Source organism: Tarenaya hassleriana, unplaced genomic scaffold (genome assembly GCF_000463585.1).
Source record: "Tarenaya hassleriana unplaced genomic scaffold, ASM46358v1 Cleome2, whole genome shotgun sequence".
Taxonomy (NCBI): Eukaryota; Viridiplantae; Streptophyta; class Magnoliopsida; order Brassicales; family Cleomaceae; genus Tarenaya; species Tarenaya hassleriana.
The window spans coordinates 5855797-5883581 of NW_010965372.1; the positions used below are offsets into that span (position 1 = coordinate 5855797).

The 27785-nt window shown below is 35.5% G+C and overlaps 5 protein-coding genes and 1 pseudogene across 5 annotated transcripts; 2 read left to right on the forward strand and 4 right to left on the reverse strand.

The window, feature by feature from the left end:
- Positions 1 to 3968: 3968 nt before the first annotated feature.
- On the forward strand, positions 3969 to 7001 carry LOC104812539 (transcription repressor MYB6-like). The gene is made up of 3 exons (XM_010539751.2): positions 3969 to 4225; positions 5011 to 5140; positions 6318 to 7001. The coding sequence occupies exons 1-3, from the start codon at positions 4093 to 4095 to the stop codon at positions 6925 to 6927; spliced, it is 873 nt and encodes a 290-aa protein (XP_010538053.1). The 5' UTR covers positions 3969 to 4092; the 3' UTR covers positions 6928 to 7001.
- A 4975-nt stretch (positions 7002 to 11976) lies between these two features.
- On the reverse strand, positions 11977 to 14224 carry LOC104812540 (uncharacterized endoplasmic reticulum membrane protein YGL010W). Its single transcript, XM_010539753.2, has 4 exons — positions 13780 to 14224; positions 12517 to 12579; positions 12361 to 12432; positions 11977 to 12256 (listed from the first exon to the last, which is right to left on the reverse strand). The coding sequence occupies exons 1-4, from the start codon at positions 14140 to 14142 to the stop codon at positions 12137 to 12139; spliced, it is 618 nt and encodes a 205-aa protein (XP_010538055.1). The 5' UTR covers positions 14143 to 14224; the 3' UTR covers positions 11977 to 12136.
- A 2208-nt stretch (positions 14225 to 16432) lies between these two features.
- LOC104812541 lies at positions 16433 to 17171 on the forward strand. The gene is made up of 3 exons (XM_010539754.1): positions 16433 to 16556; positions 16785 to 16846; positions 16992 to 17171. Exons 1-3 carry the CDS (start codon positions 16469 to 16471, stop codon positions 17130 to 17132), a joined length of 291 nt encoding a protein of 96 aa, XP_010538056.1. The 5' UTR covers positions 16433 to 16468; the 3' UTR covers positions 17133 to 17171.
- Positions 17172 to 18850: 1679 nt separating this feature from the next.
- LOC104812542 (GDSL esterase/lipase At1g74460) lies at positions 18851 to 21243 on the reverse strand. The gene is made up of 5 exons (XM_010539755.2): positions 20953 to 21243; positions 20665 to 20795; positions 20237 to 20476; positions 19884 to 20133; positions 18851 to 19264 (listed from the first exon to the last, which is right to left on the reverse strand). The coding sequence occupies exons 1-5, from the start codon at positions 21182 to 21184 to the stop codon at positions 19023 to 19025; spliced, it is 1095 nt and encodes a 364-aa protein (XP_010538057.1). The 5' UTR covers positions 21185 to 21243; the 3' UTR covers positions 18851 to 19022.
- A 1055-nt stretch (positions 21244 to 22298) lies between these two features.
- LOC104812543 lies at positions 22299 to 24546 on the reverse strand. Its single transcript, XM_010539756.1, has one exon. It carries the CDS (start codon positions 24489 to 24491, stop codon positions 22653 to 22655), a length of 1839 nt encoding a protein of 612 aa, XP_010538058.1. The 5' UTR covers positions 24492 to 24546; the 3' UTR covers positions 22299 to 22652.
- Positions 24547 to 25642: 1096 nt separating this feature from the next.
- On the reverse strand, positions 25643 to 27561 carry LOC104812544 (annotated as a pseudogene).
- Between the last annotated feature and the right edge of the window lie 224 nt (positions 27562 to 27785).

Consider the following 27785-nt stretch of genomic DNA (forward strand, 5'->3'; position numbering starts at 1 on the left):
GGAATCCGGTCTGAACCGACGGAACCGGGTCAAACCCGATCTGACCGCCGATAACCGGACTTGGATCGAATCGAACCAGGTTCGATTGACCCAAACCGGGTTAAACCGAAATTGGATCGATTAAACCGGTGTAAACCGGATTTAATTCGAAACCCTAATTTCGGAAACCCTAAACCGCCGAGTCAACCGAGTTAACTCGGTTGTTGACTCACCCGATCCCTCCACTCAGCCCTAACTCGGACGAGTTCGGACCGAGTTTCGCCGGAATCGGACTTTCTCCGCCGAGTTCCACCGAGTTTCCTTTGAAACTCGGACTCAAATCAGAGAAAAAATGCGGAAAATAAAGAACCGAGTCGAAGGACTCACCTGGTTTCCGATTCCGAAACAAGTCTTGGCCGCGTTATCTCCCAGAGGCTTCAGCTCGACAGATCTCGTCGCCGGTGACCCGAGGCTCTTAGATCTGCTACTCACCGTCACCGATACGTCCCTCCGATCGACTGAAACACTCAACAAACAGATCAAGACGCTCACACAGACTCGACTCAAAAAAAAATCGAAACCTAACTTACCTCGCCGGACCGGCGATATTCCCTGGATCGTAACCGGAGCTCTGATACCACTTTGTGAAGGTGGTATCGAGTCCTCGCCGTCTCTCAGTCACTCGTTCGTGCAAGAATCGAAAGACACCGGAGACTTTTAACGAGTTCGGTTACCGAGCAAGCTCGGGCCTACATCTCGGCCGGACGGTGCCGGCGAATCCACTAGAGACGGAAAGAGAACAGCGGGAAACAGAAGCTCGGCGGATCTCCACAGATCCGGAACCTCACCGAGAAGAACCGAAACAAGAACAAGAGAAATCACCGAGGGATGCAAACCTGTACCGGGATCTTACCGATCTACCACCGAGCCTCCATGACGGACCTCCGAAACGGCTCCACCGTACGCTCGCCGCAAGCCCTCTTCTCCTCTCTCCTCTTCTTTTCTTCTCTGCTGCTCAAAGTGACGAAGTATCGAGAGACTAGGGTTGAAAAACCCTAACATGTTGAAACGCTCCGTTTCAATTAAGTGACCGAAACCTCCCTTCGGTTTGGAGGATTCTCTTTTTCACCAAATGGGCCCTTAAGGCCCAACACATGTATATACATTCACACATACATGTGTACACACTCCACTCTCTCTCTCTCTCTCTCACACACACACACACACACACACACACATAGAGAATTAAAGCATAGTCTGTCGCGTTGATATCACATAGATATATGTGTATATTTATAGCACATTACATCGAATCAAAGTATATCATCACTTCTTGTCATAAATTATTTTATATCACTTTCAAGTCAGCGGGCCATCCACGTACGTAGCACACTTGACATTATGAAATGGATTGTGAAGTGCTAACGAATTTGCTCTCTTATAAAAATTGTATCATAATCTACAAATTAAAAACCAAGAAGCAATTGGGAAATCATGAAAGAAGTAAGATTTATATATATATATATATATATATATATATATATATATATAACATTACAGGTTTGTGACGCTATGATAATATAACGATTTTTACCATATTATTATAAATTTTTTTTCTTAATCGGCCAATGATTACGACCTTTCTCATCATATCATTGAGACCACAATAATACATTTTCTAAATATGCCAGTGTTGAATTATTCAACTCACCGTCTTCTAACCCATGGTGGAGGAGAGACACAATATTCACCTAAAACCACTTGGACCAAAAAAACATGGAAAGATGTAGAAATTTGTATTACAGATGATTTTGAGAATATCCAAAAAGATTTTTCAATTTGATTTTAAAAACTTTCTAACAAAAGAATGGAGAGATCAATTAATCTTCACCAAATAAAACTATGAAAACTTCTAAAGATGAAAACCTGTAATTTATGTCATCCGAAAACCCCTAAATGAGAAATATATAGACAAAGAACACATATATATATATAAGACTCTCTCTCATATTACATGAATAAATTAGCAAAATATTGATCGGCAGACAATATATATATATATATGTGTGTGTGTGTGTGTGTGTGTGTGTGTGTGTGTCTTTATTTGTTTCCCCTTTCTCTCTGAATAAAAAAAAGCTTCTTTTTTTTCTCAACTTTCAATTGGAAGAATCGAAACCACGTGTCTACGTGGAGCAGGATGAGGCCACTGCCACTACATCGTCTCTTTCCCCCTAATATACTTCTTTTTCTTTATAATATTATAAATTTACGCCTTATTTACATTTGCTTATCATAATTTTAAAAATATATTGGTAACATTTGTTTTATGATATCGTACGTGAATTTTCTAATACTAGACATATATATCACTTGTACTATATAAAAGTGCTTTTAAATATTTATATAGTTGTGTGTCTATATATAGTTCGAGTGATCTCCCTTCCAAAACCATATGATAAAAAGATGTGGCTAATTAAACTAATGGTGTGAACTCTTACACAAAATAAACTGGGGAAAACCCTAATCGTGTGAACTCTTTCAACGGTCATATTTCTCCAGGCCTTAAAAAAATGGTAATTGTGAAAAGAAATCATTTTTTCAAATTTGCGAAAGCAGATGAGAGAGAAGTTTCCTAACTCAAATTCATGACATTTCTCCTAAATTCGTTATATTCGTAAAATACAAAATGCAGATGAGAGACAACTCTCCTAAATCAAATTCATGACATTTCTCCTAAATTCGTTATATTCGTAAAATACAAAATGACATTTCCAATTTTATGCACAACAAAAAATCTTAATAAATAAATAAAAAGAGAAAAAAATAAAGATTATTTGACGTCGTGTAAATAAAAGAAAAATAGATTTTTTTTCCCGACATTAAAACCCTCACCGTGTGAACTCAAAAAAGGAAATTATTAATCTTCTATCATGTCGCACATTAAAAAGAAAAAGAAAAAAAAAAGGCAAATCATGATAAAGATGTTCTCGGTGGAGTTATCCACAGGAGACAGATACTCGGTAAGCCGAGTGACCATTATGTGTGTGTGTGTATATATATATCGAAATTTAATTTAAATTTTAAAATGGAAAAATCCAAATGTTTTTTCGCAATCAATAAATGTGAAAACAGTAAAGTTTTTACTTGACTCGGTGTGGATGGTAAATGTCACTTACCCCACAATGATTTAATTCGCACATGTTATAATTTTGGTAAGTAGGAACCGAAAACAAAAAGAGAAACTGAGATATCAGAACTATAATAAATTCAAACCCGAATGGAATTAACGATAAACCAAATACAAACCCGAATGATAACCGAACAATGCAATCGAAATTTCAACAACCGGTTCAACACAAAGAACCGGCTGTATCCCAAAAATCGAGAGAGAGCGAGAGCTACTGAGATTGATTTTTTTTTTCTCCCTTTGTTTTGCGTTATTATTATGCCAGGCTTTTTTGTACTATAAATCTATAATTATCTCTGATTTTTTTTCAGCGGTAAATACTTACTGAGTGATGTGAAAACCCTTCTTATTTTAAAATACAAAAAAAAAAAAATGGTACTTACGCGGATTTTTCCATACACGTTTTGTTAGTACTATATTTAATAATTTGAAAAATAAATTATACAATAGTTCACATGATATTTTCTCGATATTTTACGTATTCATGAATCATGATACCTAGAGTTAGATGGGTATCATGTTTTGTAATCTACATTTAATTTATTTGTAATGTCTTGGGTTATTGTTTTCAGGCGACTAAAAATTGATTCGAATTTACATTAAAGACAAAAATAGTGGAGATTGTACCTCAGAAAAATAAAAGTACGAAAAAAAAAGAAAAACTTTGCTAATATTTTATTCTCCTCTCAATAAAATATTATTTTTCTCCAAAAAAACATTAATTAAAAAAATCTACCATGAGAAAATAAAATCCAAATAAGAATGGACTATAAATATGTCCACATATACTCACTCACCGCATCTTCAGTTGCCAATCAAGTGAGAGAGAGGCTCAGATAATTCAGAAAAAATATTAAAAAAAAAAAGCGTCTTTATCTAAGAAGGACACGTGTCGATCTCCGATTGGTTCCAGTCGCCGGAAAAAAATGGGCAGGACGACGTGGTTCGACGCCGACGGCATGAAGAAAGGGGAGTGGACGACGGAGGAAGACCAGAAACTCGTCGCTTTCATCAACGAACATGGCATCGGAGATTGGCGTTCGCTTCCCCAGAAAGCCGGTATATACATACACCTATATTTACACATATACATAAACACATGGATATATCATATATGCATTCATCTTCATCTCTGTAATGTGTATGCACAGATGAATTTATATGTATGTATAAACATCCACACACAAATTCTAACGTACAGATAGTATGTACTATACATGTGTGTGCTGTCGTTTTGTATATAGATCTAAATTATATATGTATATATATATATCGATATTTTTTTTTGGAAATCTCATTCTTGTTGTTTGGGTAAAGAAATTTTTAATCTTAGAGAAAACAAATTTAACTATGATATTAGTCCATTTGTAAAAGTAAAATTTCCAGTGTAAACATTCACATTTTATAGAAAAAATATATGCTTATATACACGCAGAATCTCCTCACACAGATCTGTGAGAGTGTATTTAGAATTTCATGAAATAGTAAAAAAAAAAAAAATTTGATCCCTTAAAGGAGATTTTTTTTGAAAATTTATTTAGACAATAATTTCGTGTTTTATTCATGCATAAATATCCGTATCTGTGCACGAATATAAACACGTGGTTCTATAAATGTTGCAGAGAACTTCAACAAAATTCTCTAGGAATGTATTAATAATACTTTAAATTAATAATATAAGGATCTACACACTGTATTATACAATTTATTGCCAAATGTATGGGTCCAAAATAAAAAATGTTGGAATTTCGTAAAGTTTATATATTTGCAATTTCTTGTTTCCACCATCCAAAAAGTGTGAATCTTGACTGAAAAAATATGTTTTTTAAAATGTAATGTGAAAGATCTTCAGAGATGCGGGAAGAGTTGCAGATTAAGATGGCTTAATTATCTGAGACCGGGGATTAAGAGAGGCAAATTCAGTCATGAAGAAGAAGAAGCCATCATCCAACTTCATGCCGTTCTTGGAAACAGGTAATTATTATTACATAATTAATTATTTAATTTCGCGCTAACCCTTTTATATCCCATCGAAATAATATTAGACTTCTAAATATATATATATATATATATAGTAGGTTATTTACAGTCTAACCAAATATTTCATAGTTTTTTTTATGATTATTCAATTGAAAATTATTGGCGAGGCATAAAGAGACGATATTATGAACATTAGGACATATCAAACAGTATTTTGTCTTGTGATAGTGAATCATCTTAATTATCATATTTATAACCAATACAAAAACAAAAAGATAAATTATTTCAACCTGTCAATAAATCATCTTATGTATAAGTACACACACACACTACACTCATATGTATGTGTGTATATATATAAAGTTGTAAAACGAAGGGTATTACCTTTATTACTTAAAAAAATTACTCCTCACCATAATAGCATAATATTTCGTTTTTGCATCCAAAATTACAAAAAAAGAAAAAGGGTCATATGACTTTTATGAATCGGCCCTTTTTTGGTTATATGTTACATGTGGTCGTACAGAAAAAGACTCAAGACATGTAAAACCATTTATTTCATTTTCGTTCATTTTATTTTCGGCATCGATAAAATTATGAAAATAAAAATTCACATTAACAAAAGATTTTTAGACATAAAATCAACCGCTATAAAACAAAAATTAATTAATGTGGACATTATCAGAGTGATGATGACGTTGCAGGAATATTACATGCCACCTCAGGCAAATCATTTTCAGTATCGTAATATTAATCTCTGACTATTCCAGTATTTTTTTTTTATGAATTTACAAATGGTTTTTAACAACTATGTCAAAACATTATTTGTAGCAAACGGGAAATTTATAAATTCATTTATACTTTTAAATGAAACTTATAAAATTGAATTATGATAGTTTTTGAATGTGAGAGATCGAAAAACTGAATTGATGAATTCTTTTTTTACAAAATTGAATTATGATACTTTTAAATTCATATTTTAACTTTTTATTTCCAAATCCCTTCAGTTTTATGTCCTAGTAATTTTAACTATTTAAGTTTATGAGTTATTCTCTGTAAACTTTATAAACTATTTGGATTATTATTATACTTTTAAAGTTTATGAATTAATTTCTGCATAGCTTTATTCTTTTTTCTTTTTTTAATTCTTCCATTTCCATTTTAAAAAAAGGTGGGCAGCCATAGCCAAGCAATTATCGAACAGAACAGACAACGACATCAAGAATCATTGGAACTCTTGTCTCAAGAAGAGACTTGCAAGAAATGGCATCGACCCAATGACCCATGAACCCTTCAACGTCACCGGAGCAACGACAAGCTCTTCGTCTTCGGCGACGGAGACGGCGACTTCTCCCGTGACTCCCAGCTCATGCTCTTCTTCCTCCTCCGGCTCTGCTCGGCTCTTGAACAAACTCGCCGCCGGTGTGCGACGACGGAGTTTTGACCTCAAGACGATTTTGTCACAGACGCCGGAGACGGCGACGGTGACGGTGAACTGTCACGACCAGGAAGAAGAGAGTGAGAAGAACGATAACGAGATGGATGTTCTAATGTGGGACGAAGATGACATGGACATAGGTGGTGACGTGGACATAGGTTGCTGCATGGAGAAGCTCAGTTTTATGGATGAAACGATGTCGTTTGAAGGGTTCGGAGATATCTCCACCACAACGACGTCGTTTGACGGGTGTGACTCGTTCATGTATCTCGACACGTCAACTTTGCGCGGTCAATACAGTTCTGATTTGTACGAGATCGATGACATTGGTCGCCTCATTTGATGTGACCATTCGTGAAATTTTTTCCACGTCGGATTTTTGAGTTATGATAATTATGCTTTTTTTGGGGGCATTAATTAAATACTATTATGCTACTATGTAATATACGTGAACGTACCGTTTGGTCAAAAGTTGTCTGACGTCGATAGATTCAATGGTTCTCGAAAACGTGTGTACTTATTATTCTTTCGCTGTAGGGTTTATACAGTTCCTGCTCTGACATTATTAGAACGATGAATTTAGTAAACATGGCGACGATTTTACTTTTATTATACAAGACCGAATGATTCTAATTGAATAGTAGTAGATATATCTAATTCAAATTTTATATAAAAAAATTAAATTGGTAGAAATTTTATAAATTTTATTTAAATTGAATATAAAAATAATTAACAAATGAAATTTTAGAAAATATTTGTTTTTATTAATAAAAACTGAATTCAAATATAAATTTTTTTTAACTTAAAATAAATTAATTTTAAATTAAAAAATAATTACAAAATAACGGAACTTAATCCAAACGGAAATCTATATGTCAATACGTGATTATAAGCTTATGATAGTTAATTGTATCCTTTTCAAATTTAATCTAGGACTTGTTATATATATATATATATATAATAAGATAAACAATCATAAATACTTTAGATATAAAAATAATTAAAATATCAAAAATAATAGAAATACTAAAAAACTAAATGAAAATGGAATTTCAAATATTAAAAAAGTTTTAATGATTATGTTAGACTTGTTAGGGCGAATGACTTGGTGTGATTCATGAACATCTCTCCTGTTTTTTATTTTATTTTAATGGATACTTTATAGATTCTCATAATTATCTTTTGTTTGAACGTGAGTCCGATATTGTGGTTCACAAATTCATGATAATATATATATATATATATATATGGATGCGTAGGTATATGCGCATATATTATTGTATACATATACATAAAAGAATTAATATTATTTTGTGTGGATATATATATGTATGTGATATATATGTGATTTTGTTTATGTATATATATGTATTTTTACATGTTTATTTTTATAAATTGATTGATGTGGCAGTTCAGTTTTTATTAAATTTTAAATATTTTGTATTTAAAAAAGTTTAGAATTATTTCTGATTATTTTTATAATTTTAAAAAATAATTCCGTTATGATCTTTTCCCAAAAAACAAATCCTTACGTTCCTAAATAGGAGAAAAAAATAACACATCGACCATATAAATGAAAGTTAAAAACCCTAATTATAAAGATATTTTGAATTTTTTAAGACGATGTTTTTTTTAAATATATCAGGAGATGTCATAAACGACGTGTAATTATGAAGCGATACCTTTAAATCTTTCGAGACTAATATGTTCCTCATCAAGAGATATTTTTATTGTACGTTTTTTTGCACAGTATACCATGCTTAGATGAAAAGATGCATCACCGAAGGAGTTGAGAGAAAAAGTAGAATCATGTCGTTTTTTTTTATTGGATACCGAAAGTAATTTTTTTTATAATTTTTCCAAATTTTAAATAGAAATATTGTATCATTGAGTTGCAATAAATATATTTATTAGTAGATATTAATTAAAAACAATGTTTTACTCCCTTTCTCTGTTTCAAAATATTTGTAGTTTTAGGTTATTTCCTATGTTTCAAAATATTTGTCATTTTTTTTATAATAGTTTCCAATTTTATCCCTACCAAATTTCAATACATTATTAATGATTGCATTGTTTTTATCATCAAATAAAAGTATACGTGACTTTTGATATATTTTCTTAAAAAAAATGTGAAACAATCTAAAACAACAAATATTTTGAATTAGAAAGAGTATAATTTAACAAAATTTGTTCTACAGCATCTATAAGGGATTGAATATTATAACGGATAGTTCTAAAACATCTATGACAAAAATATTCTAAGTTTAAAATTTTCTCTCCAACTATATCACAAAATCATCCATCTTGTTGATAAATTGAAATCATCTAAAATTTGAAATAGTATTCAAATTTTGTGATTTTACTGATCATCAAAATAATTTTGATATATTTTTTAATCATTTTCATTGTTCTCTTAAATTTTTTAACCTAGTGCAATCATATCGATTTCACATTGAATTCAATCATAGCAAAAGAACCTCTAAATAATACACTGTCCTTCGACAATAAAGGCCAAAGCATTCATGGGACACGTGTCTCTTTGTGAACCACATAAAAATTACTTGACATCCAAAATAGAAAAATAAAGCTTCGAATTATCTTCTAGCTTTTTTACTATAAGAATAATAATTTATCAACACTTTTGCTCCTTCTGTCGTGTCAAGCCTCAGAAATCCCATACCTACGTGGAAATGACACCCCACATTTTTGGACCCACTTAGTTTGCCTCCTCGAGTAATTTTATTTATTCCATACTTTCTTATATTCTATTAAACGAAGAATCTATTTATACTGATAACGTTATAGGGATTTTATAGTCATGCATAGAGATCTTTTCAGTTCGATTTTTCGGAATCGAATTTTATTGTACCGAAAAATGCAGTATTTAGTTTATCTGAACCGTTTAAAATTTTTGAATGCTATTAATTTTAGAAAAATCGAATTTTTCGAAACCGAATTTAATAAAACTTGAAAAAACATTTTTCTTTATAAAAATCTATTTTTCTTTTAATAAAAAACCAGAATCAAATCGATTAATATTAGGGCGAAATGGATGGATGAGGGCAAAGACAATGACGGTAGTGGCCGCGACGATGGCGTTATAAGAATAGAAGATTAAATATTTTCTTTTTAGAATTTTCCAAATGTTTTATTTTATATTAAAATATATGTAAAGACAGTAATATCGTCGTTAACAGTTGTGGGTGTTTTGAAGTTAGAATGTTTGGAGTTTGAGCGTGGGTTCTTGCCGGAGTTGTAACAAAGGAATTCGATGATTTAAATTGAACCTTTGTTTGGACTACAATCTCATGATATTTATTTATTCCTCACACCCCAAGAGATGTATCAAGATTTAGAAGATCAAACTAAGAACAAAAAGGGCATCAAGAAAGAACGCAAAACAAATCTTTTTTTCTTCTTTCCTTGATAACCCCATTTGAAACCGGAACGAGAGACAAAGATTGGGGAAGTCTTCTGTGGTTCAAAGCGAAAATGAAATATGACCCATAAAGAATAAGAACAAAAAAAATTTAACCCAAATAAAAACATAATCCAAAAAACAAGATGAATGATCGTAACATCTGGATAATATATATATATATATATATATATATATATATATTAATAAGCCTGGTTTCCAATGCACGAACTAGGGTTTAGGAGTTCATAATGCGATATGATCTCTGCCCTCGTTGCCATGGGCATGTAACCTAGCTTTGTGAAGAAAGTTTTGGTATATAAATCATGGGATGTCAGTATATTCAAAATTATTAAAAACATAATATTTTTTTACTGTGTATTAATATTATTTAGTTTGTTTTATCATGAAAACCCTAATGTCTCTGTCAATGGCGTTGATGAAATACCAACACATAGTGGAAAAGCTTTGTATCAAACAAACAATTAATTAAAAAAATATATATAATCATAAGCTATATATCTCCCGACATTGTTTATATACGAACATGTGAAAAATGCTATACACACGCAGCATTGCACGTTTTTGGCATTCTTAAAAACGTTTTGAATATTCCATAAATTCATGAGAAAAATTTACGTTTTCCTTTTTAATATTGTGTTAAATGTGTTGCATGGTGCGATACTTTGAATTATATAATATGATATTTTGTAACGTGATAAACCAAATATAGTAATTTTGGTCAAATGGTTCGAAATTCCAGAATATTCGGCCACCCTTAACGTTCGCGCTGAAAAGAATGAACAAAGATACGCTCACACCTTTGAGGAGACGACCCGTAAAATTGTGAAGAAACCAAACTCATACAATTGATCTGATTTTATGTCTTCAATCCATTCCCCCATTTGGATTAGGGTTGTCAATTAACATGAATCCGGTTCGTGAGTTAGCTCGTACTTTTCCGAATCAAGTTTAGAAAATTTGAGTCCGAAAAAAAATAAAATAGACAAACGAACCAACTTGCTGCGAGTCGAACGCGGGAATACCCGTGAGTCAAAGGAAAAATATTTTTAAATTTTACTTTAAAAAAAAAAATATTTTTTGTATTAAAGTTGTGTTTTTAATAGGTATTTGACTTATTTTGCTTAAATTTTTAATTTTTAATATTTTTTTAAAAATATTAGTATTTAAATTGTGTTGTTTAATTACGTATTTGACTCGCGAGTTAATTAGTTTGGACTATCTAAAATAACCCGCCAAAGTTTTTTTTTTTAGATGGACGAACTACGAAGCAAGAAAAGACTCTTTTTTTTTTTTTGAAAAGTTTAAGGTTAGATTTTTTTTATAAAAAAAAAAGATGAACGCTTGTAATTCGTACTTTTCTATTTCTTTGCTGTCTCTCTGTTTCCCCTTTATTCGCGCTCCCAATGCATCCTTTACCCTAATTAATAATTATCTTTCTTCTTTTAAAAAAAAAAAATATTTTTATGAGAAAAAATAGAAAGAGAAAAGTCAGAAAAAGATGAAACCCGTGAGCGTGGTGCGTATCATCAAGGGGAAACATGCACGCCTCTTTCTTTTCATGTGTGCCCGAATCCGAACCAGAGATTTGTCGCACCTCCTTTTGCCATGCAACATCCATATAATTTGTCGTTTTATACGTACACATATATATATATACACATATGTTATATGTATATCAGCATATGTTTATATATATATGTGTGTGTACAGGAATACAGTGAGATATTTTGACATATTATCATTTTAGTTCTGAGGAGAATCTTGTAGAGATATGTATAGATGGTGTTTGAAAGCTCCATATATATTTACCCAAATTGTTCATTATGTACACAGCTGAATAACTTCTACAGTTTATTTTAAAATTTACCAGACCATAGTGAAAAAGTGAAATCAAGTTTCGATTAAGCTGGTAAAACTGATATTTGTCAAACTTTAAATGTTGTTAGGAGCTGTTCATGATTTGAAGCACATTAATTTTACATAATTATTTTCAAATAAGTCACAGCTACACTTGTGAATATAGGGATTCGATTTCCAAATGATTGCAACACAATCATAACAACAAAGGCTTCGGATGGGAATACAGAAGAAAGCAAAGGTAAAAGTCCTTCTAAGTGATCTTCTTCTTCTGCTTCTTCTCCCGCCATTCCCTCAGGTCGTTTGCTATCTTGCCTTTGACTGCAGCTTCAAACCCGGGATATGGCTCGTACCCGAAAACCGACTGAAGGATCTGCATTGCACAAGCCACTGCCTTTGTCACGTTTTCGTTCTCGTTAACGCATTCAAGAAAAAGGGCGAAAAGGGGAGAAAACGAAACAGAACGAAAAGCTTCACCTCAAGCAAGACGAAGAAAGGAGCCATTAGAAATGCTTGTACTAAGTTGTCCAGAAGGGCCGGGGCTCGCTTCTGGAAACAGGCAAGATCAGGGTTTGAGGGCATTGACGAGAAAGAAGGAACCGAGAAGATGATTTTGAAAAGCAAATGACTTACCTCGAACAAGCCATGACCGATGAACTGCCCAATCCAGCAGAATAACTGAGATGCTAGGACTACCTGAAACCGAAATGTCAGATTGTTATATGATAAACGCATGACATGGCCATGGATGATTAACACCGCCGAATATACACAAACTAAGAAGTTGCATAATACATGACAACAACCATATTCGATTCAGAATGCATATCAGTTTTCGTATCACCAACGCTATACATAATGGTCCGAGTTACAACTTACAACTATCTCTCGAAGCCAAAGCTTGAGCTTTGTTTCAACAAAATGTTAAGGAAAGGAAGGAAACTGCTGAAAGAAACATTTACCGAATTTTTTTTCAGAAAACAAACAAATGAATCTAAGTTCTTGTCATCACATCACAAGGCATAACCTCATACTTTTAGAGATCATGGGTTTTGGATGAATTGGAGAAAAACAAACAGATATCTAATAGGCTATCATCAAATCACTATATGGCGTTTCCATAGAATTCTGTCCATAGTTTACAATGGCAGAATCCTCCATAAGCAATAGATGACAGTCGAATATAACAAAATCTGTACAAACTCTGTAGCCATTTTAGCGACGCCAATCTTTATTGAAACCATTAGAAACGTCGTGGTCAAGAAAACTATCTATTCCCGGACAGATTCAATGCCGGTGCTCCTGATGCAGAGACAACTAGACTCAAGCAAAAGCTGAACTCTTTTTCAACAAAACCCACATGCTTCCAACATTCAGAACAACAAAATCTATTGCAAGTTCTTCAAAGATGAAGGGCCACCACAAGCGTTCAGAGAAACTGCCCAACCCACATTCTGAGTTAATGAACGGACGGACCCAGGACCCAGGACCCAGGACCCAGGAACACTTGCAAGCATAAATAGCATTCAAACCAGTAGCCAAGGGTTTCAACAGAAATAAATCAAAGCAAAACAGAAGAGGAACGAACTGAAAGACATGATTAGCATGAGATTGAAGCTGAGATTAAGACAGAAACTGATTCAACTCAACATCAGGAATACCCATTTTTTTTTTATGTCAATCAATTTCTTCCATTAACACAAGCTATAAAAAATAAATTGAATATAGGGATTCTCATGTCAACGTATGGAGGAACATGAGTAATAAATGTATGTAGGGATTCTCATGTTAACACATGGACCTATAAATATGCCCCTACACGCAGATTCGCACAAAAATGTGAAAACTTTGCAATACCCAAAACTCATCGAATTCACAAATGGATGAAATCCGCACCTTCCAAGCAAGAGAATAACCCAATCGAGCACCGATAAAGCTAGAACCGACCCAGCATGCGAAGCACATCACAGCAGCTAACGACCCGGCTTTCTTATCCATGGCGAAGTAGAACAGAGCGTAAACCGAAGCGAAGAGGAACCCGAAATTGAAACGAAGAACCCCATCGAAAGTCAGCGATTGGAGAAACCCGAATCGAGAGGGATCGAGGATCGATGGCGTGAAGTAGAAGAGAACGAGAGCCGTTAAGAAGATCGGCCAAACGAACAGGATGTGGATCAGAACGTTGATTGGGTTGTTGTGGTAGGCGCCATAGAAGGCGAAGTGATTCTCGAGATCGAACAATCCTGTTCGGCGACTCATGGTTTTGGGGATTTGGAGGCACTTTCTCTGAGAAAATTTCGGGGAAAAATTGTTTGGTGGGTGAGTTTGAAACCGTAGACGACGCATTTCTTGGTTGTTGCGTGGCTTAATAGGAGATTGATTGGCGTATGCTAGCAACAACTCTGCTAAAATGCGCGTTTCTCGTCGAAGGTTCGAAAACAGAGCTTTTGTCTTTGTCAAATGTAAAAATTGATTTTTTTGTCAAAGATAAAACGTGTTTTATTTTTGTCAAATTTGTCAAATCTAAATTGATTACAGAAAAGGAATTTTCTACTCTCTTTTTTTCTTTAATTTTTTTTTTAGTTTCAAAACCCAAAAGCTCTGAGTATCTTCTGCAGATAATTTCTCTGGTTGTTCTTCGGATCCACCAAAGTCAGAGACTTTCGCTCAATTTGCCGCATTGCATTTGCACCCTTTTCTTCCTTCCATTTCGATCTTCATAAATTTCAACTTTTCCTCACCTGATGGGTCGGTTTTGGCTCGGAGGCACACCGTGGAGTTGATGAAAATGGCTTCTGGGAAATATAACAAAAGGAATGAGAATCGTGCCATACGGCAGCTATTACATCAATGTAAGTAATCCTTACAGCCAACAAGGATGTTACACCATAACTGATGAAGATGATACAATTGGGATCCAGTAGAGATGCATTGGAGCTTAGAATCTTTTCTATGAAAACATACAATGGACGCTGATGGACATGAACATACAGTTCCAAGCGACAGCTACACAGTAGAGCTTTGGTGAAACAACAACACAATGAGGGTTTTGAGATGACTAGTCAGTGTCATCTGACATAGTAAGGGCAACTGAGAAAAGTAACTCATCAGCAAACAGAACTCCACCCAAACAAATCCTAAACAACAAGACAGGAAACATAAAGATTGAAACTTTCTGGAAGGATTCGTTTCCTACAGTGCATCAGAGAGATTCCCATTTTAGACAAGTCATCAATCTCCGAAGCGGAGAGATTCTGATGTCCCTGTCTGTTTCATCGTCACTTGCACTCTACAGAAGAACCTCCATAACTTCAAAATCTATAACATGTCCCAAAAAACAGAGCAGCCATCAAATAAAAGAACAGTTTTTGTTCTCAGTTGAATCATGGTAATCAAGACGAGAATTAACGAGGACGTCATGGGTCTAACAGAAATTAAACCGACAATAAGTTTCCACGGGAAAATGTAAGAAATAATCACAAGAAATCACTGTAATTCTAGAGCAGAAGACTATAAAAACTAATCATCAAAGACGCCACAAAAACATAAACGAATCAAACCAATGGCACCCGAAACAAATCACAACACAAGATAGAAAACCAATCAGATCAAATAGGAAAAGCCTCAGATTTCGATTCTTTTCAGGGAGATTAAACTCTCAAAGTATATTTAACACCATCACAGGCATAGAATCAACCAATAACAGAAACCAGAGGGAATGAAGAAAAGCAATGAGAATGGAAGAACGAATGAAGATCCATAAGATCGAAGGTCCTGGGCAAGATCAAAATCCAATCTTCAAAAAGCCCTTGAAGGATCAAAGAGGCGCACGATTAGGGTTTTTGAGAACCGGCGTGAAAGGGATCGATGTATAAATAGAGGAACAGATGCGGTGAAATTAGGGCAAACTGCAAGCAGAAACTGAAACTCTTGACGAGTCTGTCTTAGGCCCATTAAACAATTTCATGGCCCATATGGATCCACAGAGACGACATGCATGCTAAATTAGTTTGTAAGGATAAGAAAAATATTACTATACATTTATTAAGCATAGTTTAACATGTATATGGATAAAATTGGGTACGTTAATGATAGAAATAATTTATTCTTGTCAAAAAAAGGACGTTATATATATATAGTACGTTAATAACCATGAATTGTATGTTAAAGAAATCTTGAATCATAATTTTTTGTGAATCCTTGCTTTTGGTACGAAGGTAGTAAGTTGTATGCTATTTACAAAAAAATAAAATGTATATGCATTTAAGTTTGTGGTTACAATTAGCTCCAATTTCTTTTTTTCTTTTTTTAGTCTCTCTTTTATTTTGATATTGTAATGAATTTTCTCGGATCCTTCAATCACTAATCATGGTGGTCTACAGCTCAAAAATCTTTTTATTTTTTATTTTTATTTTTTTTGGTGAGGTGATCTCTCCACAATCAACGGTCACCAAAGAAGTCAGAAACTTCCTCTATATTATTTATTTATTTCCACTTTATATTCATTTCCACGAGCTCTTTTTATTATTTATATCTTGGATAGCTCCACAAAACTTACAAGAAAGAACGCAAAAATATCTCGTTCATGGCGAAGAGTTCTTGTCGGAAATTCAAAGTCTTATCATTTTTGTCTCTTTTGATCTTCTCGCAACAGTTCATCCTAATCACTGCAAGTAAGTAGTGTGTGTGTATATATATATATATATATATATTTTCAATTATTGTTCAATATTTTCTCTCTACGCTTGTCAAATTTCTTGTTCTTACACATGTTTGACATTTACGCAGAAGAACGATCTGTATGAACGCTAAAATTGTTAGAAACGAATCTCATATAAATTATTATTTTTATGAAACATCGACATATTCTTTATATTTATATGATTGTTTGTCCATCGCAGGATTGGGAAGGTTCGACTATGAAACAAATGCTAAAGAATTTCAGCATAAGATCAACCACTCGGTAAATCAACTATATATACATATATATGATACACATGCACACACGCACACGCGCGTATAAACATGCATATATATTGGGGGTGTAAACATCAAACATCCAACTGTCAATGAATCAATCCTGATACAACAGAATTTCACGTTTAAAGGTAGAGGATGAAACCGGTTCCGTGGCACGGCGAACCATCGACCGGAGAATGGATGTGGAGATGAACGACTATCCGGGATCTGGCGCGAATAACCGTCACACTCCTCGACCACAGTCCAACCGAGGTTGTATAGATTGCTAATTGAATTATATATGTCGTATATTAGGCATATATAATGTAATAATTATCAACGATATCTTCTTATGAAAACATCAATATATATATATATATATATATATATATAATATTGGAGGCGATATTTTGTACCCTCTTTTCTCCCTTTAATAAAACGTGAGGTGTATAGAACCCAAACTTACTTTAATTAACGTAATATACATCTAAAGATCTAATTCAGTGACGGCTATTAATCATTTGTGTTACATGTCGATTTATATATACATCGAGTTGTTTCCATTTTGAAACACCAGAGGAGAAAAAAAATGTCCATCTTTTAAGTTTATTAGAACAATAAGTTATAAAAAAAAATGTTTATTACAGAACAAATTAATTCTAGCCGGAGATTTCTGGTTTTCGATTCGTTTGTTCATCCTTATGAGATATGCAATGTGAATCGATCTTGACCGAACTTCGTTAGCTTTTGATGAATACTGAATACAAGTTATCATTTCATAAAAAGAAACGAATAAATTTGGATTAGTCAAAATGAAAGGAAGCACCAAAGAGTGTTTGATGCTAAAATTCTAATTTAAAATTGACATAAAACCACATTTTATAGATATTTTTATATCTTATTGCAAGTTCGGATAACAAAGAATCTCGAAAGATCTTATGATCTATGGTATACCATTTTCATCAACAAATTTATTTATTCATATTTAAAATATTGAAATATATAAATATAAAAAAAGGGAGAGAAAAATAAATATGTGTACTAGCCTTGAGTTGGGATTCGAGAGTTTCCATCATGTAATCAACGAAGCTTTGATCGTTGTACTTCCAAGAGTCGCTGTAGACAGGCATCAAGTAGTTGTTGATGAAGTCATTGCTTCCCAATGCGACGACGTATCGAGCCTCCCCGAAGAATTTGTCTGCTTCCTCTTCCCCTACCTTTGCTCTTATCACATCTCGTGTATATATATATATATATATAGTGTTTGTGGCTTAATAGACAAGTTCATGAACTTGGGTTGTGTTAGGTAAACCACTTAGAGCACAAAACAGCAAAGTCCTGAGATTTTTTTTTTATTCATCACCGTTCTCATTGTTTTATTTGGTGGAGGAAGAAAGTGGAAGATGAACTTCTTGTCATTTTCCATTGTCCAAAATATTAAATTCGCACAAGATATAATGCGGAATTGATGGTTCATCTCCTCACATAATTATCCTATTCTAACATAATTAATTTATGCCACAATATTTAAATTGTTCGTAATAAGATCTCAATCATGATTTGAAATAAATCGAACTAGTAATGACTTGTCCTCTTTTATTATTTTAATGTACTTATAGAATTCAACTAAAATTATATTTAAAAAGTTTGCACAAAAAAAAAATCACCTAACAATTCTCATCAATCATCACAACCCAAGATTTCGCACAAATCAGTATTAGGCTCAATTTATTATTTTAACATAATTTATGCCAAAATATTTTGTCTACTAATACTAATTAAGAACTTTAATTAGGCTCAATTTTAAAAGATTTGGCACAAATCACACACATAATCTCTATTAAAGTAGCAATATATCACCTAAAATTGGCTCACTCAACCGGTAAGAGAAAGTTAAAGCTTCTTCCTAACCCAAGTTCGACTTCTATTCTTCCGATTTTTTTTGAAGATATAGTTGGACCAAAAACCGGAATCTACTAATTATTAAAAAAAATAGCACCATGTCCGATTGTCAAGATATACATTAACATATATACTCACATTTCGATAAAAAATACAAAGTTCACCATGACAAAACGTACGGTGCAATAACATAGAGGACGTACAGCAAAAATCATTCAAAGACTCATGCGCAAGATACATACGATAAAAATCGTTATTTCGTCATCGTTGAGGAAAGGTTAGTAGTCGGGAGAAGGGGCGAGATCGGGGGCCGGAGAAGGAGCGTCGGAATCGATGCCCATGGAATTGAATTTCTTGAGGAGTTCGTCGGCGATGAGCTCGTTGGCCTTGTCCGTGGGATGGTACTCGTCCCAAAACACGTACTTGCTTCTGTCTTTGCACAGCGTCGACGCCGGTATGCACGTCAAAGCCGGTCGGATTCTATAGAATGAGCAGCACGGCGAGTCCGAGTTATCGAACCCTACTCAGTTTTCACAAACAAAAAACAAGATTTAAGAATTAAGATTGTTGTTATGGTTTTAACCAAAGTTAACCGATCCGACCGGATCTAAGAATTAGCCGAAAATGGAATACCCGAATCATATGGGTCGGATTCAGATAATGTATACAAAATACCCATAAATTCGAGTATGTATTTGAGTATTTCAATTCGGAGAATGGAGTATTGGAGTGAATACTTGATATAATTATAAAAGTATCTCCTATTTTTATTTAATTACCTTTAATATTTCTAAGCATTACTAATTACCTGAAAATTTTAAAAATAATCACGTTTTTATTAAAAATTTAAAAATAACACTTGTTTTTTTTTATTACTAAATTAAGGTTCAAATATTCATGATACCCAATAAATTTATAGATACACAAAACTCGGGAACTAGAGACCTACACACACGAGGTTATGTTTCAAATCTCAATAACAGAAACATTCGAATACGGATTCGGTACCCTGAAATTTTCGGATACCCAATTGATGTTCAAATCCTAATTCGATAGACCCAAAGAACCATATATAGGCCAAAAGTTCATACAAGAGTTTTAGGGTATAGATATAATTGAGCATGTAAAACGTTGCATACCGTATTTAGTGGGATTGGAGATGACATCGCTGACGACATCATAGGCTTCGCCAAACTTGAAACTCGTTCCGGGGAGTTGGGAACCGAGTTCTCCAAGCAGTTTGGAAGCAGCTTTGTTGAAGCTTAGGGCAAGTTTGTTGGCTTTGTCTTGGCATTGTCCTGTCGTGCTTAGTACCCTTTGCAATGGAATGCATCCCATTGGTCCTAACCCGAACACTATCAATTTCCTCGCTCCCAAGCCATGCAGCATCTATGGTATACCATTTTCATCAACAAATTTATTTATTCATATTTAAAATATTGAAATATATAAATATAAAAAAAGGGAGAGAAAAATAAATATGTGTACTAGCCTTGAGTTGGGATTCGAGAGTTTCCATCATGTAATCAACGAAGCTTTGATCGTTGTACTTCCAAGAGTCGCTGTAGACAGGCATCAAGTAGTTGTTGATGAAGTCATTGCTTCCCAATGCGACGACGTATCGAGCCTCCCCGAAGAATTTGTCTGCTTCCTCTTCCCCTACCTTTGCTCTTATCACATCTCGTGTCCCTTTGAACAATTCAATCTGCTTCCATAATGAAAACCTCTGAATCTGCACCGTATCATTCGTACAATATTTCCCCATCATCAAATCTTTTGAACCATTCTTATAGATAAGACGAAATATATATTAACTCGATTTAGTTGGCGTTCCGCCCTTTGGTCCGCCGACTATTTTCGCAATAACTCGGTTCTCAAAAACCCGGATCGGATATTGGAATTTGGGGTAGAGAAACTTACAAAGTAACCTCCGGTTTCATTCAAGATTCCCCCGCCACCAGAGGCATAGTTCACTCCTTTTTCAAGAATCACGTCTTCGGTTAGTGATGGGTCCAAGAATGCTACTGGCCTCGGCAGCCCTATTTTATCACCTGTAACCAAATAATTCATAAACATGTGGTCTTTGATGGGTAACCGTAAAAAAGAAAATTTTCATTGGAGGGTTGAGGAAGAACAATGGGCGATCTTTTGAACAAGGAAAGAAGAACAAAACCGACTTTTCGAAGTATTACGTTTTATGACCATTACCTATGATGTCGGAGACGGTCCGACCATTGGTGAACCTTCCATTAGGCAAACCATTTCCCAAGTCGATGCCATAAAACGGCAAATTCGCCTGCGCCAAACTCCTCGGAAGATACCTATTGTTTCCGACGTCCGACAACGAGTCCCCGAAAATAAACTGAACGGGCTTGCAATCGCAACCGCCGATCGCCGCAATCCCGAGGAAAACGAGCGCGAGTGTGGAGAAAATGTTCATGTTTTCACCCCCGCAAATTATCTTTGGAAATGTGATGTAGGGGTTGGAGAAATGTTGTTGGGAGGGTTTAGGGTTTTTAAAGGTTATGGAGATGGAAAAAAAACTAAGGTAAGAGAGAAAAATGTGAGAGGAGATGAAAAGGTAGATTCATGGTGGATGAACCAACATTTATTTTATATTTAATTATTTTATTTTATTTTCTGGTTTCTTGTTTACGTTTGAATCAAACCTACTGTGAACTACTCTTTCCTCGTGTTGGTGTAGTAAGTTGTAATCGTTTAGTGTCTGAAAATTACAACAGATGTCTATATTTTTGGTTTTAAATCTTGGAATTGGAAACATTATTATTTTTAAAATTATATATGTACCACAGTGCCTACTATTATATTACTGTATTGTTTGTAATAAATTTTCTTCGTCTAGTTGATTTGGGTATATAGTATATTCGTGTTGTCAAACGTTGAATTTCAAACGTTGATCTTTTTGAAATCATTGATTTATAATGAGTTAGGTCCATCCTTTTAATATAATTTTGATTTTCGAATTTGTTAGTTAATCAATTATATGGAAATTTTATTTATAAAAATTTAATAATTTTTTCTTGAATTTGAAGCTGAAAATATGTATAAAGGCCGTTATATTTGAGTGTAATGCTGCAAATTTTCATATTATTGAATTGAATGCCGTTTCGATATTTCCTCGGTGCAATAATCTATAATAGTTTTTTAAATCGTAGGGTGGACCTTTCAGGATTTGGTTCGGTTCGAAAATAGTTTATTCAGTATTCTAAAATTTGTATCAAATTAGTACCGTATATTATTCGGTTCGGTTTAGTTTTGGTTTTGGTACGGTTCGGTTTGGGCTTTTGTTAAAAAAAATAGATTTTCTTAAAAAAAAATCGGTTTTTCAGAAATTTTATAAAGTTCGGTTCGCTTCGGTTTCTGGAACCGAACCGAAACGGTCAGTCCTATTAAAACGTGTGGGATCTATTTTGTCTACCATTTTTTCCAACTAAAAATGATATATGAGATTCCAAATGTGTTGTATATATTACGAGTTTCAGAGATTTTAGATGTATTCCATATATTATGAATCTGAAAACAAGGGAGGAAACCTTTTATAAATTTCACTAATAAAACATCAAATGAAAACTCGATTAATGGACCTTATGAAACACAACCATGCCTTTTTGGACAACAAGCTTATTAGACATAAAAACAAGAGAAGGGTAAATACATATAGAGAACACAAATATATACTAGTTTGGCGAGGCCTTCAAACCGATTTTTTTTTTTTTTGTATTCCGGAAGTTCACCGGATTTCTGATCCAATTACGTATCCGAGAATCGGAAAAACCCATGTAAATGTCTCTCCACAAATAAAAACTCGAACCTGGATTGGGAATGAACTTTGTCTCGCCGTTTACGAGTTGAATCATCTCACCTTTGATCAAAGCGAAATATTTTAGTTACGGGAGACAGCGGAAAGAACAAAATATACCTTGAGACTGATGAACATTGAAAACAAGGCGGTATTGGCAGCGATGGCCGCAAGTGTTACAGATCGGACGAGAAATGCTGCGATTATAATTGGGAAGAATGTCAATCTTACGATCGTGAACCGATACAGTTTGGCCAGGCTTCATATATGGATCTCTCCCGAACACGCAGGTAACGTGAAGAGTGAGGCAGCATTCATCACAAGTGTAGAACCTAACTTCTGGGTTTACCTTTCCTTCGCAAACCTCGCACCAGTATAAGCCACTCGCCTCTTCTTTCTCGGCGCAACGAAGGGCGAGCAAATGGTCATCGTGCTCGTATTTTATCCTGTACGGTAGCGTGGCACACTGGAAGCACAAGCTGACGCACTTACTTAGGCAGCCTTTCTCAAAACATCTCAGCATGCCTATTGTTCGTCCTCCGTAAACAAGGCCTGATATCCTTCTTCGGCAGACCATGCATGGAGATTTCCCAACGTCGCTAAGGTAGAGAGAATGTGGATGGCCTTCGAACCTAAATGGCTCGGAAATCGAGGCGGCGCAACGCGTATCTAGACTGAAACCATCGCACCCCTGTTCAGGACAGGCGTACATGAAGCCACAGCATAATCGAACACATGTCTCACATTGGAAAAGCTCTGTTCGGTCCGCATGTAGGGTTAGCGGATGGGGATGTAGCGGATGTTGTAATCTACGGGGAAGATTAGCACATCTTTCATGGAGAATGCAATCACATTGCACGCAACTGTAGAATCTACCGTCACGATGGATAGGAAGCGTGCACGCCTGACAGAACTTGCTTTCATCGTAAATTCTACTTTCTTCGTGGAGTCTAAGATGATGGTGTCTATGGCCGAAATGGCATATTATCCCATCCCCTATTACCTCGTACGGCTCGACATCTCTTAACACATCAGCGTCTTCCGGTACTCCCTCGAGTTCTTGCCCATCCCACACATCTCTTCTCGTGGCGCATTTCGCATGAGCAACATAAGTGGAGCAGTCCCTTGTGCAAGAATACCCTCCACAGTCCTTCTTCATCTTTAGATGACAAACTCCGCAGGACAATGCTCCAGGAGGAAGATCGTAAGTGTGAGAGAGGCGGTGGGGGTGACGGGATATTTTGATGACTCGCGGTAGAGAAATGCAATCTCTGTGGATGATGAAATCGCATTGGAGGCACAAATAAACAGAGCAGCCGTCGTTGCCTAGAGCGCATGCGTTACAGCTAAAAGAAACCTGCCTAGGGAAGAAGAGGGCGAGTGGATGTTCATGACATTTTGGGTGGTCTATAACAAGGGGCGCCGGCCTTTTAGCACAAATCGTGTCCACGCTGAAATCACACGCGAAACAATGGTAGAACGACGTACCCATTTCTCGTCTACAACAATAGCACAGCTTGTGGGGTCGACCGGAGTTCCAGAGTAGTTGAAGCCGATGTTTGGGATGGTAAGGGTGTTTGATCTCAGTTGCAGATTCCGCGCATTCTCTGTGGAAGATTCTGTTGCATTCATCACAAAAACAATAGAGATCGTCTTCATCTTCTCCATCTCGTCCGCATTGATGACAGTATGAATCCTCCCCGGCGGGAGCGTTCTTGTTATGGCACCGGTGGAGAGGGCGTACGAAGTGACGGGAGCCGCCTGACTCGAAGCCCGTGTCCACCATGTAGCAACGATACCCACCCGGCCACTTCACCTCGCGCGATCCATCCTTTTCGGAGTTGATCGTGAACCGGGCGTAAGGGCACAGAGGAAGCTCCTCAAACTCTGTGGATGAAGCCCTCTCAGATCTCGTCATGGAATCCATTTCTTCTTCTTCTTTTTTGCTAGTCTTTACAATAATGTTGGTCTGCAACCTACAGCTTCCTATTTTATTTTATTTTATTTTAATCTCTCGGCTCCATCCATGTTTCTTCGAAATAATTTAAGCAGAATATTCCAGCCCAGTTGGTGGGTGATTTAATTGCTAAGTTTGACCACAAAAATTTAATTTTAAAAATATACTTATAATTTTTTTTCCGGACAGCGAAATTATTAGCCTTTAAATTAGATTTTGTTTTATATAAAATAAAAAATTAAGACTCTTTCCAGGAACGAAATTTTAGGTTATTTGCAGGGCAAAAAAAGTGATAAAAATGATTTTTTTTTCAAACTATCTTTTAGAATTGCAAAATTATCCTTTATATAATATATTTTTCTCTCTCACACTAATTTCCATGCACCATTGTCTTTCTTTATTTTAAAATACAAATGGTATTCTACATGTACAGAAATTCAAATTAGTGTTCTATATTTTTGTACAGTTGCAAGTTATATTTCGTGATGGTTTTGCAAAATCTGGTTTTTATTTTCTACATCACTTTCTATTTTTTTTAGAATTATATGTTATTTGAGGGTTTAATTCTCTAATATTGAATTAATATATATTTAGTATTATCATAATTATTTATGCTGTAAATTATCGTAATCATTGCAACCCGAATTAATTAAAAATTCTATACCTAAATAAAAATAGATGACTGGTCCGCATATTATTTAGTTCTAGCGGATCTTAACACATGACTCACTTACCTGTCCAGCTCGAGAAAACAATAAAATAATGAAAACAAAATAGCCATCACCCTTTATTCTATTTTATTTTCATCGATAATAACTACAAAATTCTAATTTTATATTTTTTGTATTTCCTTGTGACCGCCAATATTTTATTAAAAAATAGTATTATTTAATCTAGTCACGTCGTGTTATTATATAAAAATTTGAATTCATGATCATGGATAATACTTTTTACGAGCGTGCCATCTCTTCTCATAGATCATTCATGATCATGGTTTTATTTCATTATTTTCACCTTTTTTTTTTAATTTGACGTTATGTAATACTACTTTTAGTGAGACGGCGCCGTTTTTGGTTCTTGAATCCTCAAGAAGACAAGGGTTTAATAGAAGTGATACAGTCAGTCACTAAATTTCATCTTCCATTATGTATGTTAAGCGGGGAGGATAAAGAAACTTCACGAAACAAATGTATGAACAAAATACATCTTGATCGGATGGTACAAATCTGAGAACTACCCGGTACTGGCAGCGACGGCCACAAGAGATGCAGACCGGACGAGAAACATGACCATTGGGAAGAATCTCGCTCTCGTGTTCCTGAAACGACACGGTATGGCCGGGCTTGAAATAGGGATCTCTCCCGAACACGTATTCGACGTGAAGAGTGAGGCAGCAGTCATCTCACGTATAGAATTTCCCTTCGGGGTTCACCTCTCCTTCGCAAACCTCGCACCAGTATACGCCATTTGCCTCCTCTTCTTCGCCGTGACGAAGAGTGAGCAGATGGTCATCGTGCTTGTATTTGATCTTGTACGGTAGAGTAGCACATTGAAAGCATAAACAGACTCTTGAACCGAAGCAGTGTTTCTCAAAACATTTTAACGTATCTATTCCATTCAATCCGCAAACCATGCATGGACCATGTTCGGCAGCTGGGTCACTGAGGTAGAGGGGATGCGGATGGGCTTCAAACCTAAACGGTTCGGAAATCGAGGCGGCGCAACGTACATATGACCGAAACCATCGCATCCCTCTTCTGGGCATGTGTACATGAAGCCATTGCAATATCGGGCACAAGCGTCACACTTGAAAACCCCTGCCCTGCCAAAGTGTTCATAACCAATATTGTAGGACTGCAGAGTGAGCGGATGGCGATGCAGATGATGTTGCAATCTGCGAGGAAGATTAGCGCATCTTTCATGGAGAATGAAATCACACAGTGTACAACTGTAGAATCTACCATCATGATGGATGGGAAGAACGCACGCCTGGCAGAATTTGCTTTCATCGTAAATACTACTTTCTTCGTTGAGTCTCAGATGATGATGTCTATGGCTGAAATGGCGTATTATCTCATCCCCTATTACCTCGTACGGCTCAACATCCCTTAATATGTCAGCGTCTTCGGGTACTCCCTCGAGTTCTTTCCCGTCCCACACGTGTTTTCCCGTGGCACATTTCGCGTGAGCGACGTAACTGGAGCACCCCTTTGTGCAAGAATAACCCCCGTAATCGTTGTTAACCACCAGATGACAAACTCCGCAAGACAAATCTCCGGAAGGAAGATCGTAAGTGCGAGAGAGACGGTGTTATATCTTGATGACGAATGGTAGATAAACGCAATCTATATGGATCATGAAATCGCATCTGAGACAGAGATACACAGAGCATCCATCGTTGCCGAGACCGCACGCATTGCAAGTAAAAGAAACGCGTCTGGGCAAGAAGAGGGCGACCGGATGCTCGTGGCTTTTCCGGCGGTCGACGGAAAGGAGCGCCGGCTTATTCGCACAGACCGGATCCATGGAGAAATCGCAGGTGGAACAACGGTAAAACGACCGGCCGACGTTCCGCCTGCAGAAATAGCATGGGATGGGGGCATCATCGAAAGTCCAGAGGAGCTGAAGCGGATGTTTCGGATGATAAGGGTGTTGTCTGATCTCATGTCGAGACTCCACGCATTCTTTGTGGTAGATTACGTTGCCATTATTACAAAAGTAATAGATATCATCTTCTTCGTCTGATCCTCTTCTTTCACAATTCCGACAATATGCATCCGTGACATCGTTTTTGTTCCAGCAACGGAGGAGAGGACGTACCGTATGAGAGGAACCACCGGATTCGAAGCTATTTTCGACTTCGTAGCAACGACGGCTGCCGACCATGACACAACCATCTTCGTCTTCGTCTTCGTATTGTCGGAAATAGATCTTGAATCGGGCATCAGGGCACAGAGGAAGCTGCTCAAACTCCATGGGCGATACACTCTCAGATCTCGTAATATCTTTCCATATTTATTTATTATTTTTGTTATAAAAATGTTACCCACAGGCTGTCAGATATTGTAATCTTGTGCAAGTGTTTGCTGTGTACTGATTGTGATGGACCCACAAATTAAAAAAGAAAAGGCGTGGTTATGTTTTAAATTATATATTTTTCCTCTGACACACTAATTTCTTCTGTTCCATTGTCTTTCATTATTTCATATACAAATATTATTGTATATTCTACATGTAAAAAAAAAAAATCAAATCAATGTTCTG